General features: G+C 60.8%; 2 protein-coding genes across 4 annotated transcripts in view; both read left to right on the forward strand.

The window, feature by feature from the left end:
- The window catches only part of FBXO42 (F-box protein 42), a 94,240-nt gene extending 88,923 nt beyond the window's left edge, over window positions 1-5,317 (forward strand). For all 3 annotated transcript variants that reach the window (XM_068162737.1, XM_068162739.1, XM_068162738.1), the window contains 3 exons: window positions 1,127-1,183; window positions 2,363-2,479; window positions 3,241-5,317. In XM_068162737.1, the coding sequence (XP_068018838.1) occupies window positions 1,127-1,183; window positions 2,363-2,479; window positions 3,241-4,338 (1,272 nt within the window). In that variant the 3' untranslated portion in view covers window positions 4,339-5,317. The remainder of the gene's footprint in view (window positions 1-1,126; window positions 1,184-2,362; window positions 2,480-3,240) is intronic.
- Window positions 5,318-11,004: 5,687 nt separating this feature from the next.
- On the forward strand, window positions 11,005-13,833 carry CPLANE2 (ciliogenesis and planar polarity effector complex subunit 2). Its single transcript, XM_068162855.1, has 6 exons — window positions 11,005-11,065; window positions 11,660-11,785; window positions 11,877-12,029; window positions 12,130-12,254; window positions 12,352-12,491; window positions 13,520-13,833. Exons 2-6 carry the CDS (start codon window positions 11,674-11,676, stop codon window positions 13,737-13,739), a joined length of 750 nt encoding a protein of 249 aa, XP_068018956.1. The 5' UTR covers window positions 11,005-11,065; window positions 11,660-11,673; the 3' UTR covers window positions 13,740-13,833.
- Window positions 13,834-14,581: the final 748 nt, after the last annotated feature.

Raw genomic sequence — 14,581 nt, forward strand, 5'->3', positions numbered from 1 at the left:
ACCAGCTGCCCATCCCAGCTCTGCTCCTCATCCCGGTGCTGGCCAAGCTGGGCAGCGGCTGCCAAGCCAGAACCAGGCTCTGCCTGCCCTTGGAGGCCTTGCTGAAGGCACCAGGGACAGCTTCACCTCCTTCTTGCTCTGAAAAGCTGTCCAGAGAAGGGCTACAAGGATGAGCAGAGGGCTGCAGCTGCTTTGCTGTGAGCACAGACTGAGGGAGTTGGGGTTGTGCAGGCTGGAGAGGAGAAGGCTCCCAGGAGACCTCATTGTGGCCTTCCAGGATCTGCAGGGGGCTGCAAGAAAGCTGGGGAGGGACTTTGGAGGGTGTCAGGGAGGGATAGGACTGGGGGGGATGGAGCAGAACTAGAAGTGGGTGTTGGAAGATGACCCTGAAGCCACGTGGCTACAGCACCAGTGTAAGTGCCACCAGTGGGGGTGTGGTGGGTTGAAATTAACCCCCAAAGGAAAACTGCCAGACCAGCTCAGGTGGGAGCAAAGGAAGCTCTGGGTACAAGCCAGGCTACAACCTGCAGCAAGAGAAGCACAGCCAGGGAGGGGATGTTCCCCCTCTGCTCCACTCTGCTGAGACCACAGCTGGAGCTCTGTGTCCAGTTCTGGAGCCTCTGTGCCAGGAAGGATCTGGAGGGGCTGGAAGGTGTCCAGGGAAGGGCCAGGAGGAGGAGCAGAGGGCTGGAGCTGCTCTGCTGTGAGCACAGACTGAGAGAGTTGGGGTTGTGCAGGCTGGAGAGGAGAAGGCTCCAAGGAGACCTCATTGTGGCCTTCCAGGATCTGCAGGGGGCTGCAGGAAAGCTGGGGAGGGACTTTTGAGGGTGTCAGGGAGGGATAGGACTGGGGGGGATGGAGCAGAACTAGAAGTGGGGAGATTGAGCTTGGCTGTGAGGAAGAAGTTGTTGCCCATGAGGGTGGTGAGAGCCTGGCACAGGCTGCCCAGGGAGGTGGTGGAAGCCTCCTGCCTGGAGGTGTTTGCAGCCAGGCTGGAGGTGGCTGTGAGCAACCTGCTGTGGTGTGAGGTGTCCCTGCCCATGGCAGGGGGCTGGAGCTGGCTGAGCCTTGAGCTCCCTTCCAGCCCTGACCATTCTGTGCTTCTGTGACTCTTTGTGCCCTCCAGATCGTCATTGACAATGAAACCATCTTAATCCTGGGTGGCTGTGGTGGTCCCAATGCAGTGAGTACCCTGGTGGGGGTGGGGAGGGGGAGTGTGGGCACGGACTGCATGTGTGTGGCTGCATCTGGGGGCACTGGGAGCTGCAGTGGGGAGAGGGAGGGCTCTGCACCTTAGCCAGGTGCCATTTTATCCTGCAGATCTGGGCACTCCCATGGCAGAGGTTCCTGAGAAGCTGTCTGCCTATTGCTGGAGCTGCTTTAATTAAGGAGAAAGCACCCCAGGCTCTATCTGAGGTTAATTGAGCCTCAGAAGAATTAGCCCTGGTTTTATACTGGGAGAGAAGGTTGGGGATGAAGGGAGATGTCTGTGGCCACAGAAGGGTGCAGTCGCTCCTGGGCGATCAGATCCTGATCTGGGTCACCAGTCCTGTGTCTGCAGCAGCAAAGCACTGCTCCTGCTGCTCAGGGCATGATCCTGGCAGCCAGCCAGCCTCCTGAGGCCCAGGCTGGGCTCCCAAGGCTAAGACTGGGCTCCCAAGGCTCAGACTGGGCTCCTAAAGCCCAGACTGGGCTCCCAAAGCTCAGACTGGGCTCCTAAAGCTCAGACTGGGCTCCCAAGGCTCAGACTGGGCTCCTAAAGCCCAGACTGGGCTCCCAAGGCTCAGACTGGGCTCCTAAATCCTGCACTGGGCTCCCAAAGCTCAGACTGGGCTCCTAAATCCCAGACTGGGCTCCCAAGGCTCAGACTGGGCTCCCAAGGCTCAGACTGGGCTCCTAAATCCTGCACTGGGCTCCCAAAGCTCAGACTGGGCTCCTAAATCCCAGACTGGGTTCCTAAAGCCCAGACTGAGCTCCCAAGGCTCAGACTGGGCTCCTAAATCCCAGACTGGGTTCCCAAGGCTCAGACTGGGCTCCTAAATCCTAGACTGGGCTCCCAAAGCTCAGATTGGGCTCCTAACTGTCAGACTTGCCTTCTAAATCTCAGACTGGGCTCCTGAATCTCAGACTGGGCTCCTAAGTCTCAGACTGGGCTCCTAAGTCTCAGACCAGACTCCTAAGTCTCAGACTGGGTTCAAAAGTCTCAGACCAGACTCCTAAGTCTCAGGCTGGGCTCCTAAGTCACAGACCGGGCTCCTAAGTCTCAGACCAGGCTCCTAAGTCTCAGACCGGGCTCCTGAGTCTCAGACCAGGCTCCTAAGTCTCAGACTGGGCCCTGAGTGTGTCCCTGCTCGCCCCACAGCTGTTCAAGGACGCCTGGCTGCTGCACATGCATGCGAACCCCTGGACGTGGCAGCCGCTCAAGGTGGAGAACGAAGACCATGGAGCCCCGGAGCTCTGGTGCCATCCTGCCTGCAGGGTATGCACACTGTGGGCTCTCTGCTCCCTCTCTGCTCAGGTGGCCAAGAAGGCCACCAGCATCCTGGCCTGGATCAGCAATGCTGTGGCCAGCAGGAGCAGGGCAGGGATTGTGCCCCTGGAGTGGGCACTGGTGAGGCCACAGCTTGAGTCCTGGGTTTGGTTTTGGGCTCCCCACTCCAAGAAGGACATTGAGAGGCTGGAGGAGGTCCAGGGAAGGGCAAGGAAGCTGGGGAAGGGTCTGGAGAACAGGGCTGGGGAGGAGCAGCTGAGGGAGCTGAGGCTTAGCCTGGAGAAGAGGAGGCTGAGGGGGAAACCTCCTGGCTCTCTACAGCTCCCTGAAGTGCAGTGAGGTGGGGGTTGGTCTCTTCTCCCTAGTATCAGGTGATAGAATGAGAGGAAATGGCTGAAATTGTGCCAGGGGAGGGTTAGGTTGGACATGAGGAACAGTTTCTCTTGCAAGAGTGGTCAGGGACTGGCAGAGGCTGCCCAGGGAGGTGGTGGAGTCCCCAGCCCTGGAGGTGTTCAAGAAACCTGGCATCTGGGGCCATGGCTTGGTGGCCATGGTGGGGCTGGGCTGCTGGTTGGATTCAATGACCTTAGAGGTCTTTTCCAGCTGAAACAATTCCATGATCCTGTGAAGATCCCTGGATCTTTACTTCTTGCCTAGAATGCTCCATACCCCTCCCCACTTTCCCCCAGTACACCCCCAGGGCTCAGCCTGCCCTTCCTCACCTCTCCTCTCCCCTTCTCCTCTCCCAGGTGGGGCAGTGCGTGGTGGTCTTCAGCCAAGCCCCCAGCGGGAGGGCCCCGCTGAGCCCCAGCTTGAACTCCCGGCCCTCTCCCATCAGCGCCACGCCGCCGGCGCTGGTGCCGGAGCCGCGGGAGTACCGCTCGCAGTCTCCGGTCCGGAGCTCGGACGAAGCTCCCTGCGTCAACGGCCGCTGGGGCACCCTGCGGCCCCGAGCGCAGCGCCAGACGCCCTCGGGCTCCCGGGAGGGCAGCCTGTCCCCGGCCAGAGGGGACAGTTCCCCGGTGCTCAACGGCGGCAGCCTGTCCCCCGGAGCCACGGCGGGCGGCGGTTCCTCCCTGGACAGCCCTGTGCAGCTCGTCTCGCCCGGCACCCCCTCGGCGGCCGAAGGATGCGACCTGAAGGTGGGGCTGGCCCTGGCGCCGCGCCGCGGCTCCCTGCCGGAGCAGCGGGACCTGCGTTTGGGAGCCGTCGACCTGAACTGGGACCAGAAACCGGCGTCCATCCTCTGCCAGCTGGACGGTGGGGAGGGCAGGACGCTCGGCGCCGGCGTGAGGAACCCTCCCGAGCAAACCAACGGCGTCCACACGCCGCCCCACGCCGCCGGCTCCCTGCCGGGGGCCGTCTCCCCCAGCGCGCTCCGCAGGAGCCTGGAGGCCGTCAAAGCTCTTTCCTCCAAAGGCTCCTCGGCTTCGGCGGCCTTGAGCCCTCCCCTGGCTTCATCCCCGGGCTCCCCGGGCACCGAGCCGGGCTCGGCGGCGCGGCCGGGCTCCACCCAAGGCGAGGGCCACTCCTTACCTCCCATCGCTCGCCGCCTGGGCCACCACCCTCCCCAGTCCCTCAACGTGGGGAAGCCTTTGTACCAGAGCATGAACTGCAAGCCCATGCAGATGTACGTGCTGGACATTAAAGACACCAAGGAGAAAGGGCGAGTCAAATGGAAAGTGTTCAACAGCAGCTCGGTGGTGGGGCCGCCCGAAACCAGCTTGCACACAGTGGTGCAAGGCCGAGGGGAGCTGATCATTTTTGGTGGCCTCATGGACAAGAAACAAAACGTCAAATACTACCCCAAAACCAATGCCTTGTACTTTGTGCGAGCCAAAAGATAATGCGGCCTGAGCCCCGCGCCGCCGCCGCCTCCTCCCGTCCCTCCCCCCCCTCCCTTCACTCCTTCCAGCCTTGCCTCCTTCCCTCCTTCCTCCTTCCCCTTTCCTTCCTTCCTCTTTCCCTCCTTTATCTTTCCTCTTTCCCTCCTTCCTCTTTCCTTCCTTCCTCCTTCCCTCCTCCCTCTTTCCCTCCCTCCTCCTTCCCTCCTTCCTCTTTCCCTCCCTCCTCCTTCCCTCCTTCCTCTTTCCCTCCCTCCTCCTTCCCTCCTTCCTCTTTCCCTCCCTCCTCCTTCCCTCCTTCCTCCTTCCCTCCCTCCCTTCTCCTTCCCTCCTTCCTCTTACCCTCCCTCCTCTTTCCCTCCTTCCTCTTTCCCTCCCCCCTCCTCCTTCCCTCCTTCCTCTTTCCCTCCTTCCATCTTGCCCTCCCTTTCCTCCTTCTTTTCCTTCCCTCCCTCCTTTCCTCTTACCCTTCCTCTCTCCCTCTTTTTCCCTTTCCTCTTTTCCTCCATTCCTTCCTCATACCCTCTTTCCTCATTTCCTCCTTCCTTCTGCTTCCCTTCTTTCCTTTCTCCCTCCCATTCCTCCTCCCCTCCCTTTCTTCCTCTTTCCCTCCTTCCTCTTCCCTCCCTTCTTCTTTCCTTCCTTCCTCTTTCCCTCTCTCCCTTCCTCTTTCCCTTCCTTCCTTCCTCTTTCCCTCCCTCCCTTCCTCTTTTCCTCTCTCCCTTCCTCTTTTCCTCTCTCCCTTCCTCTTTCCCATCCTCCCTTCCTCTTTCCCTTCCTCCCTTCCTCTTTCCCTCCCTCCCTTCCTCTTTCCCTCCCTCCCTTCCTCTTTCCCTCCCTCCCTTCCTCTTTCCCTCCCTCCCTTCCTCTTTCCCTCCTCCCTCTCTTCCCTTCCCCCTCCCTCCCCAGCCCCTGCTCTCTCAGACTTTCCAACTGTGAATTTAGGGAGCGAGAAACCAATAAAATCCAGCGGAAACCTCCAGCGCTGCCCCGCTCCGATCCCAGCCCAGCCCCTGGGGAGGACCTGCGCCGCTGCCCTCCGCGCCCAGCTCCGGGATGAGCAGGGAGGGAATTCCCAGGCCCCAGCTCGGAGCCTCCTGAGGTCAGGTTTGACTTCCCAGGGGTTCCAGAGGCTTCCTACCGCTCCGAAACTCCTCGTGGGATGTGCAGCTGCATCCCAGCAGGCAGGAGGCTGCAGTCAGGCTTCCAGTGCTTGGCTCCCTAAGGAAGGCCAACAGCAATCCCCTCCCGGGAGCCCTGCAGCCCTTTGCTCCCCACAGACTTGATGCCTTTGGGCTTTTTTTTGCCTCTCACCCCTCTGGGCCTGCTGCTCTCCTTCCTGCCCTCCAGCCAGGGCCATAAGAAAGTGCAGGGAGGGTTTGTGTCAAAATGCCAAAAATACTAAGAGCTAGCCTGGAATTAGCCTCCTGCCCTCCCTGCCCTGTGCTGGATCAGGCTTTGGGATCAGCCCTGATCCCTCCTGGTCAGCCCAAAGCCACTCCATTTCCTGCACAAATGCCCCTGGGCTGCCAGTTCCCTTCTGGGCTCCAAGGGTTTGTTTCACTCAACAGCCCAAACCCCTTCCCTTAAGGCACCTCCTGGCCTGGCCCCCAGGGATGATTTCTGTTTGGGTTTTTTTCCCCCCAGCTAAAAAGCTGAATGTTGGCAAAGCTGAGGCTATGAGCAGCCCTGAGAGCAGTAACCACACCTCAGCTTTGCTGCTGCCTCCTTCCACAGAGACCCAACCCGACTAAAACCCCAAGGGATTTGCCCCTGTACATCCTTCTGGGACAAACCCTCCCTTCCCGTTCCCCTCCAGATCCCGAGGGGTTGGGGGGGTGAAGAATGGGTGGCTCCTGGCCAGGTTCTGGTCACCTGAAGAGGAGGGAGCCCTCCCCAGGCCGGCAGTGCCATGACGTGGGCTCTGGGTTCTTCGGCTTTCCACCCCCACCCCATCCCCACTGAGCTGAGCTTTGACTGCCGGCTGGAGCCTTAAATCGCAGCCCAGCCGCCGCCGGGGTGCGGGGGGATGGGGAGGGCTCGGCTCCCTCTGCGGCATTCCCACCCCTGTAAATAAACCCCCTCGTTAAATCCCAGCCTTTCCCAGCTCCCAGCCGAAGGGAAGGCAGAACACACAATTGTTTGTCGATTTCCACCCCCCTCAGTAATAAAAACCAAACCTCAGGAGCACCCAGGGTGAGCTATGACATTTCTTCTCCACTTGAAGCTTCGCCACAGGGAAGGTGCTCAGGGCTTCAGCACTGAGTCCCCTTTGCATGTCTCTTGTCACCCACCCCCCACAAAGAGGAGTCCAGAGGGGTGGGTGGTGGCTCAGGGGAGGGCTGACCTCCTCTGCCTTGCATGGAGCATCCCTCGAGGGGTGGGTTTCCCGACGTTGATGTGGCCTCCATCCTCAAACTGCCCCAAAATCCATCTGATCGGTCCCAAAATCCAATTGGTCCCCAAGTCACCCCAGCCAGCCCCCAAATGTCCTTAACTGGTCCCCAAGTCACCCCAACCACCCCCAAAATCTCCCTAATTGATCCCCAAGTCACCCCAACCACCCCCAAAATCTCCCCAAGTCACCCCAGCCAGCCCCCAAAATCTCCCTAATTGATCCCCAAGTCATCCCAACCACCCCCAAAATCCCCCCTAGTCACCCCAATCACCCCCAAAATCTTCCCAAGTCACCCCAGCCACCCCCAAAATCTCCCTAATTGGTCCCCAAGTCACCCCAGCCAGCCCCAAAATCTCCCTAACTGGTCCCCAAGTCATCCCAACCACCCCCAAAATCCCCCCAAGTCACCCCAATCACCCCCAAAATCTCCCCAAGTCACCCCAGTCAGCCCCCAAATCTCCCTAATTGATCCCCAAGTCACCCCAACCACCCCCAAAATCTCCCCAAGTCACCCCAGCCAGCCCCAAAATCTCCCTAATTGATCCCCAAGTCATCCCAACCAGCTCCAAATTCTCCCAACCAGCCCCAAAATCTCCCTAATTGGTCCCCAAGTCACCCCAACCACCCCCAAATCTCCCTAATTGATCCCCAAGTCATCCCAACCACCCCCAAAATCTCCCTAACTGGTCCCCCAGTCATCCCAACCAGATCCAAATTCTCCCAACCACCCCCAAAACTTCTCTAACTGGTCCCCAAATCACCCCAGCCAGCCCCAAAATCTCCCTAATTGATCCCCAAGTCATCTCAACCAGCTCCAAATTCTCCCAGCCACCCCCAAAACCTCTCTAATTGATCCCCAAGTCACCCCAACCAGCCCCAAGATCTCCCTAACTGGTCCCCAAATCACCCCAACCAGCCCCAAGATCTCCCTAATTGATCCCCAAGTCACCCCAACCAGCCCCAAAACCTCCCTAATTGATTCCCCAAATAGCCCAAACCAGCCCCAAAGTCTCTACAATTGGTCTTCAAATTGTCCCAACCACTGCCAAAACCTACTTGGTCCCGAAATCACCCAAAGCATCCCCAAAACCTCTCTAATTGGTCCCCAAATAGCCCAAACCACCCCCAAAATCTCCCTAATTGGTCCCCAAATTGTCCCAGCCACCCCCATAACCTAATTGGTTCCCAAAGCAGCCCCCAAACCCTCTCTAACTGGTCCCCAAATCGCCCCAACCAGCCCCAAAATCTCCCTAACTGGTCCCCAACTCATCCCAACCACCCCCAAAATCCATCTCCCTGGTCCCCAAAACCTCCCTACCTGATCCCCAGCCCACCCCAACCAGCCCCAAAATCTCCTGGATCGATCCCCAGACCCACCCAAGGGCTTCCCAAATTCCCTTCACTCGCTCCCAAAACCCCTCCCACCCCCTCCCCACCCCCTCCCTCCAACTCCACCGAGCAGCTGGGGCCGCCCCTCCTCATCCTCCCTCCTCATCCTCCCTCCTCCTCCTCCCTCCTCCTCCTGCCTCCTCCTCCTCCCTCCCCCCTCAAGGCACGTTCAAGGGATTCACCCCAAGTTCGGACCCTTCCCACTGGTGCTGTGAGCGAGGTGACCCCCACCCCACCCCCACCCCTTCTCCCTGCAGCTCAGGGGTGTCCTTCCCTCCCCCCCCCCCCCCAAATCATCATCCTGAGCTCAGCTGAGCAACCTTTGGTGATATTTAAAATCTTCTGTACATTAATTATTATTGGGGAGGGGAGGGGGGAGTTAATGAGTTCCCTCCACCCCCTCCCCCACCCCCATCCCGGTGACTTTTTAGCAGTTTAACAAATAAAAAGGAAAAGCAATTGGTAGTTGGTCCTTTGGGAGAGGGGGAGAAGGTGGAAGGAAGCCTCCCACCCCCCCCAAAAACTGTGCTCCCCAAAAGCTTTTGGGTGGGGGAAGAGGGGGAAGGGGGGGGAAGGGGAGATTTGAAGTCTTGAAAGGGTTAACGAAGGGCAAGGTTGCTGCTGAGGGTGGGAAAGAAAGAAGGAGAGGTGGGGAAAGGAGGGGCACAAAGTTGGGGGAATGGAAGGTGTGAAAAAGGGGAAGGGGTGGTGGTGAAAGTTGAGGACCCCCAAAGCCAGGGGGTGGATGGAAGTAGAGGATGGAGACACCCCCCCCCAAATCCTGCCAGGGCTGGAGACAGGGACCCCAAGGGGTGCCAGTGCTTGAAGTTGAGGATGGAGACCCCCAAATCCTGCCAGGGCTGGAAACTGGGGACCTCAAGGGGTGCCAGTGCTTGAAGTTGAGGATGGAGACCCCCAAATCCTGCCAGGGCTAGAGACAGGGATCCCAAGGGGTGCCAGTGCTTGAAGTTGAGGATGGAGACTCCCAAATCCTGCCAGGGCTAGAGACAGGGATCCCAAGGGGTGCCAGTGCTTGAAGTTGAGGATGGAGACCCCCAAATCCTGCCAGGGCTGGAAACTGGGGACCTCAAGGGGTGCCAGTGCTTGAAGTTGAGGATGGAGACCCCCAAATCCTGCCAGGGCTGGAAACTGGGGACCCCAAGCACTGGCAGTGCTTGAAGCTGAGGATGGAGACCCCCAAATCCTGCCAGGGCTGGAGACAGGGACCCCAAGGGCTGCCAGTGCTTGAAGTTGAGGATGGAGACCCCCAAATCCTGCCAGGGCTGGAAACTGGGGACCCCAAGCACTGGCAGTGCTTGAAGCTGAGGATGGAGACCCCCAAATCCTGCCAGCACTGGAAACTGGGGACCCCAAGGGGTGCCAGTGCTTGAAGTTGAGGATGGAGACCCCCAAATCCTGCCAGGGCTAGAGACAGGGATCCCAAGGGGTGCCAGTGCTTGAAGTTGAGGATGGAGACTCCCAAATCCTGCCAGGGCTAGAGACAGGGATCCCAAGGGGTGCCAGTGCTTGAAGTTGAGGATGGAGACCCCCAAATCCTGCCAGGGCTGGAGACAGGGACCCCAAGGGCTGGCAGTGCTTGAAGTTGAGGATGGAGACCCCCAAATCCTGCCAGGGCTGGAAACTGGGGACCTCAAGGGGTGCCAGTGCTTGAAGTTGAGGATGGAGACCCCCAAATCCTGCCAGGGCTGGAAACTGGGGACCCCAAGCACTGGCAGTGCTTGAAGCTGAGGATGGAGACCCCCAAATCCTGCCAGGGCTGGAGACAGGGACCCCAAGGGCTGCCAGTGCTTGAAGTTGAGGATGGAGACCCCCAAATCCTGCCAGGGCTGGAAACTGGGGACCCCAAGCACTGGCAGTGCTTGAAGCTGAGGATGGAGACCCCCAAATCCTGCCAGCACTGGAAACTGGGGACCCCAAGGGGTGCCAGTGCTTGAAGTTGAGGATGGAGACCCCTAAATCCTGCCAGCACTGGAAACTGGGGACCCCAAGGGGTGCCAGTGCTTGAAGTTGAGGATGGAGACCCCTAAATCCTGCCAGCACTGGAAACTGGGGACCACCCAAAGAATTTGTGTCAGTAATTAGGGATGAGGAAGTGGGACCCCCAAATAACTGCCAGTGCTTGAAATGAGGGACCCCAAAGCCTGGGGGTGCAGTAAAGTGGGGATGGAGACCCCCAGAGCCTGCCAGAGCTAGAATTTACAGACCCCAAAGCCTGGGGGAGAGATGGGAACTGGGAATTGAGACCCCCAGAGCCTGCCAGTGCTAGGAATGGCAGACCCCAGGCTCTGGGGGAGAGATGGGAGCTGGGAATTGAGACTCCCAGAGCCTGCTGGTGCTAGGAATGGCAGACCCCAGACTCTGGGGGAGAGATGGGAGCTGGGAATTGAGACCCCCAGAGCCTGCCGGTGCTAGGAATGGCAGACCCCAGACTCTGGGGGAGAGATGGGAGCTGGGAATTGAGACCCCCAGAGCCTGCTGGTGCTAGGAGTGGCAGACCCCAGACTCTGGGGAGAGATAGGAGCTGGGAATTGAGACCCCCAGAGCCTGCCGGTGCTAGGAATGGCAGACCCCAAAGCCTGTGGAGGGATGGGAATTGGGAATTGGGTATTGAGACACCCCCCCCCCCCCCCCCCCCCAAGCTTGCCAGCAATGGGAATCGGGGCCGGGCATGAGGTGAGCCAGGGTCGTGGGGGCCTCCCCCCAGCCCCAGCTGGGCGGCGCCGCTGAGCAGCCTCACGCCCATAGGGTCCCCACTGCCCCCCCCCAGCCCACTGCCCCCTCCCAGCCCAGCGCCAGGGGCCGCGGGCTCCCCGCGCGCACTGCGCCTGCGCGGCAGCCAGGGGCGGGGCTCGGGGCGAGGCCACGCCCCCACCGGCGCCATCTCGAGGCGGCGGCGGCCGCGCCTTAAAGGGGCCGCGGCGGGTAAGGGAGGGGGGCGGTGAGGGAAGGGGGCCAGGGACCCAATCAAAGGAGTGCAGGGACCCCATAGGGGAGCTCAGGGGATGCTGAGGGCAGTTCAGAGACCCCCTGGTGGTGGGGACTAGAGACCTTGAGGGGTGCGAGGACCCCCGGTGGAGAGGGGACACGGGGCACAGGAACGCCTTGGGGGGGTCGGCCTGGGACCCAGTGAGCGGCGCAGAGGGGCTGGGGTGGGGGGCAGGCACCCCAAAGGCGGGCACCGGGACCCCACAGTGGGGGTTAGGCATCCTGGAGGGGGGGGGGGGGGGAAGGCCCAGGGGCGGCACAGGAACCCCGGCGAGGGGGAGATTAGGTGTGCAGAGACCCCACGGTGGGGGTCAGGACCCCACAGAGGGGGAGCAGGGACCCCGTGAGGGGTACAGGGGCGGAGGAGTTTTGGCAGTGACCCCGCAGGAGGATGCTGAGCCCCGGGCGGGTTGCAGGGATGCTGGAGCTGGGGGGGGGTCAGAAGGGGACAGCCTGCTGCCCGCAGGCTGCAGAGTGCAATGAGCCGTGGGACGGGGTGGGCGCTGGGGGGTCCTTCTCCGTACCCCCCAGGCTCGGTCGGGCCGATGGATGAGTTGGAGGAGGCGGAGCTGGAGCTGGAGCCCGAGTGGCTCTGCTCCCCCGCCGGCCGCCGCTACCTGCGCTGCATCCTGCACAAGAACCGGCGGAGGACCTTCCGTGAGCCGCGCAGCCTCCCCCTCCCCTCCCTCCCTCCCTCCGCAGCCTGGGGTGTCAGCACCCCCGGAAAGCTTTCCCCCACCCTCCGCAGGTGTCCTGGAATCGCCAGCGCTGCCCCCCAGCTCCCGCGCTGCCACCATCCCCTACAAGCTCTTCGTCTGCGGCAAGAGCGGCGTGGGCAAGACAGCCCTGGTGGCCATGCTGGCGGGGGTCCGCGTCCCCCCCACCCACTACGAGACCAGGGGTATGCCACGGGGTGGGGGTGGGGAGACACGCACAGAGCAGCCCACAGTGTCCCCTGGGGGTGACCACTGCCCTGCGTGTGTCCCCCCCCAACCCTCCAGGGGCAGAAGTCACCACTGTCTACTGGCCGGCCAAGCCCCTGACCAGCATTGACCCTGTGATGTTCCAGCTCAACCTCTGGGACTGTGGGGATGCAGCGCTGAGAAAATTCGACTACTTGCTGCCTGTGAGGCCCAGGGGACACAGATCGGGGGCGGGGGGGGAGGGGGTGACGGCGGCACACCAAAGGCATCCCTTTGATGGTGGCTGTTCCCCTCCCCCAGTCCTGTAAGGAGAACGTGGATGCCATCCTCTTCCTCTTCTCCTTCACCGACCGCTCGTCCTTCGAGGAGCTGCCAGCCCAGATGAGCCGGCTGCTGCCTCCTGGGGAGGAGAACGTCCTGAGGGTGGTCATTGGCACCAAGTATCCTTCTCAGGGGGGGTCCTGGCTGGGGTCTGCATCCCACCCCCAGTAAGAGGCTTTGCACCCCTGTGTTTCGCACCAGCTGGCTTCTTGGTGGGCTGAGAACGTGCACAGCTCATTACACCGATGGCTGCACAGCTCCCACTGCTGCTGAAGGGCTTTTAGGGGAGGGTTAGGAGGGGATCAGAATTTAGGGGGAATCTCTTGGGGTGTCGGTGTCCCCCTTGACCCTTTGTGTGCCCCCCACAAGCAGGTTTTGACCTCCATATTTCTTCCCACTCAGTATCTCAGTGGTCTGAGAACGTGCACAGCTCATTACACTGATGGCTGCACAGCTCCCACTGCTGCTGAAAGGAGTTTTAGGGGAGGGTTAGGAGGGGATTAGAATTGTGGGAGGGGTTCTCAGGCTGTTGGTGTCCCCCTTGACCCTGGGTGACCCACAGTCAGGTTTGACTCCTGCATGCTCCCCTCAGTACCTCGGTAGGCTGAGCCCATGCACAGCTCATTACACCGATGGCTGCACAGCTCCCACTGCTGCTGAAGGGCTTTTAGGGGAGGGTGAGGAGGGGATCAGAATTTAGGGGGATCTCTTGGGGTGTTGGTGTCCCCCTTGACCCTTTGTGTGCCCCCCACAAGCAGGTCTCACCCCCATATTTCTTCCCACTTAGTATCTCGGTGGGCTGAGGACATGCACAGCTCATTACACCGATGGCTTCCCAGCTCCCACTGCTGCTGAAGGACTTTTAGGGGAGGGTTAGGAGGGGATTAGAATTGTGGGAGGGGCTCTCTTGGGATGTTGGTGTCCCCCTTGACCCTCTGTGTGCTTCCCTCCCACAAGCACGTCTAACCCTGTATTTCTGTCCCTGGTGGACTGAGCCATGCACAGCTCATTACACTGATGGCTGCACAGCTCCCACTGCTGCTGAAGGGCTTTGGGGGGAGGGTGAGGAGGGGATCAGAATTCAGGGGGGGATCTGGGGGTGTCGGTGTCTCCCTTGACCCTGTGCCCTCCCCCCTCAACACCCCAGATTCGACCTGGTGACGCAGGCAGCTGTGACCGAGGAGGAGGTGAAGGCCTTCGAGAGGAGCTGGGGGCTGCAGGTGCTGCGGGTGGGCTGCAGGCCGGGCCCGGAGGCGGAGCCGGGGGTGGGCCGGGTGGCTCCCACCCTCAACAGCCTGGTGGCCAGGCTCTGGCGCAGGGACCACATCGCTGCCCACGCCGCCCCCGCGGGCACCCCCCTCAGCTGAACCCCCTCTTGGAGGGCTGGGGGGAACCCTGCGGGACAGGCTCCTGGCCTCGCCCCCTCCCCACCCCCCAGCCATTAAACTCTGTTGGCTCTGATGGGTGCCCAGAGGCTGCTGATTGGGGGTGCATGGGGTCATGGGGATGGGGGCATAGAGGGGGTTGGGGTGCTGCAGAGCCTGCAGGAGTTGGGGTTCAGAGGGGGTACTGTGGGATTTGGGGTGCTGCAGAGCCTGCAGGAGTTGGGGTTCTGAGGGATTTGAGGTGCTGGGGGTGATGGGATGGAAGTGTTGTGGGATTTGGGGTGCTGTGGGATTTGGGGTGCTGCAGAGCCTGCAGGGATTGGAATTCTGAGTGGGTACTGAGGGATTTGGGGTGCTGGGGGGGTGATGGGACGGAAGTGTTGTGGGATTTGGGGTGCTGTGGGATTTGGGGTGCTGCAGAGCCTGCAGGAGTTGGGGTTCTGAGGGATTTGGGGTGCTGGGGGATTTAGGGTGCTATGGGATTTGGGGTGCTGCAGAGCCTGCAGGGATTGGAATCTGAGTGGGTTCTGAGGGATTTGAGGTGCTGGGTCTGATGGGACGGAAGTGTTGTGGGATTTGGGGTGCTGTGGGATTTGGGGTGCTGCAGAGCCTGCAGGAGTTGGGGTTCTGAGGGATTTGGGGTGCTGGGGGATTTAGGGTGCTGAGGGATTTGGGGTGATGGGATGGGAGTGTTGTGGGATTTGGGGTGCTGCAGGATTTGGGGTTCTGAGGTTGATGGGGATGGGGGTGTTTGGGGATTTGGGGTGCAGTGGGATTGGGGGGATGGGAATGCAGCAGGATTTGGGGTGCTTTGGGGCAATGGG

The sequence above is a fragment of the Melanerpes formicivorus genome, unplaced genomic scaffold (genome assembly GCF_026170545.1).
Source record: "Melanerpes formicivorus ecotype bairdi unplaced genomic scaffold, bMelFor1.0.p_v2 SCAF_67, whole genome shotgun sequence".
NCBI lineage: Eukaryota > Metazoa > Chordata > Aves > Piciformes > Picidae > Melanerpes > Melanerpes formicivorus.

Bases quoted from the DNA above. Each gene is read 5' to 3' on its own strand.
- CPLANE2 (XM_068162855.1), top strand. From the start codon at position 11,674: ATGGATGAGTTGGAGGAGGCGGAGCTGGAGCTGGAGCCCGAGTGGCTC. The intron at 12,030-12,129 runs GTATGCCACGGG...CCAACCCTCCAG, and splicing joins CACCCACTACGAGACCAGGG to GGGCAGAAGTCACCACTGTC. The intron at 12,255-12,351 runs GTGAGGCCCAGG...CCCCTCCCCCAG, and splicing joins AATTCGACTACTTGCTGCCT to TCCTGTAAGGAGAACGTGGA.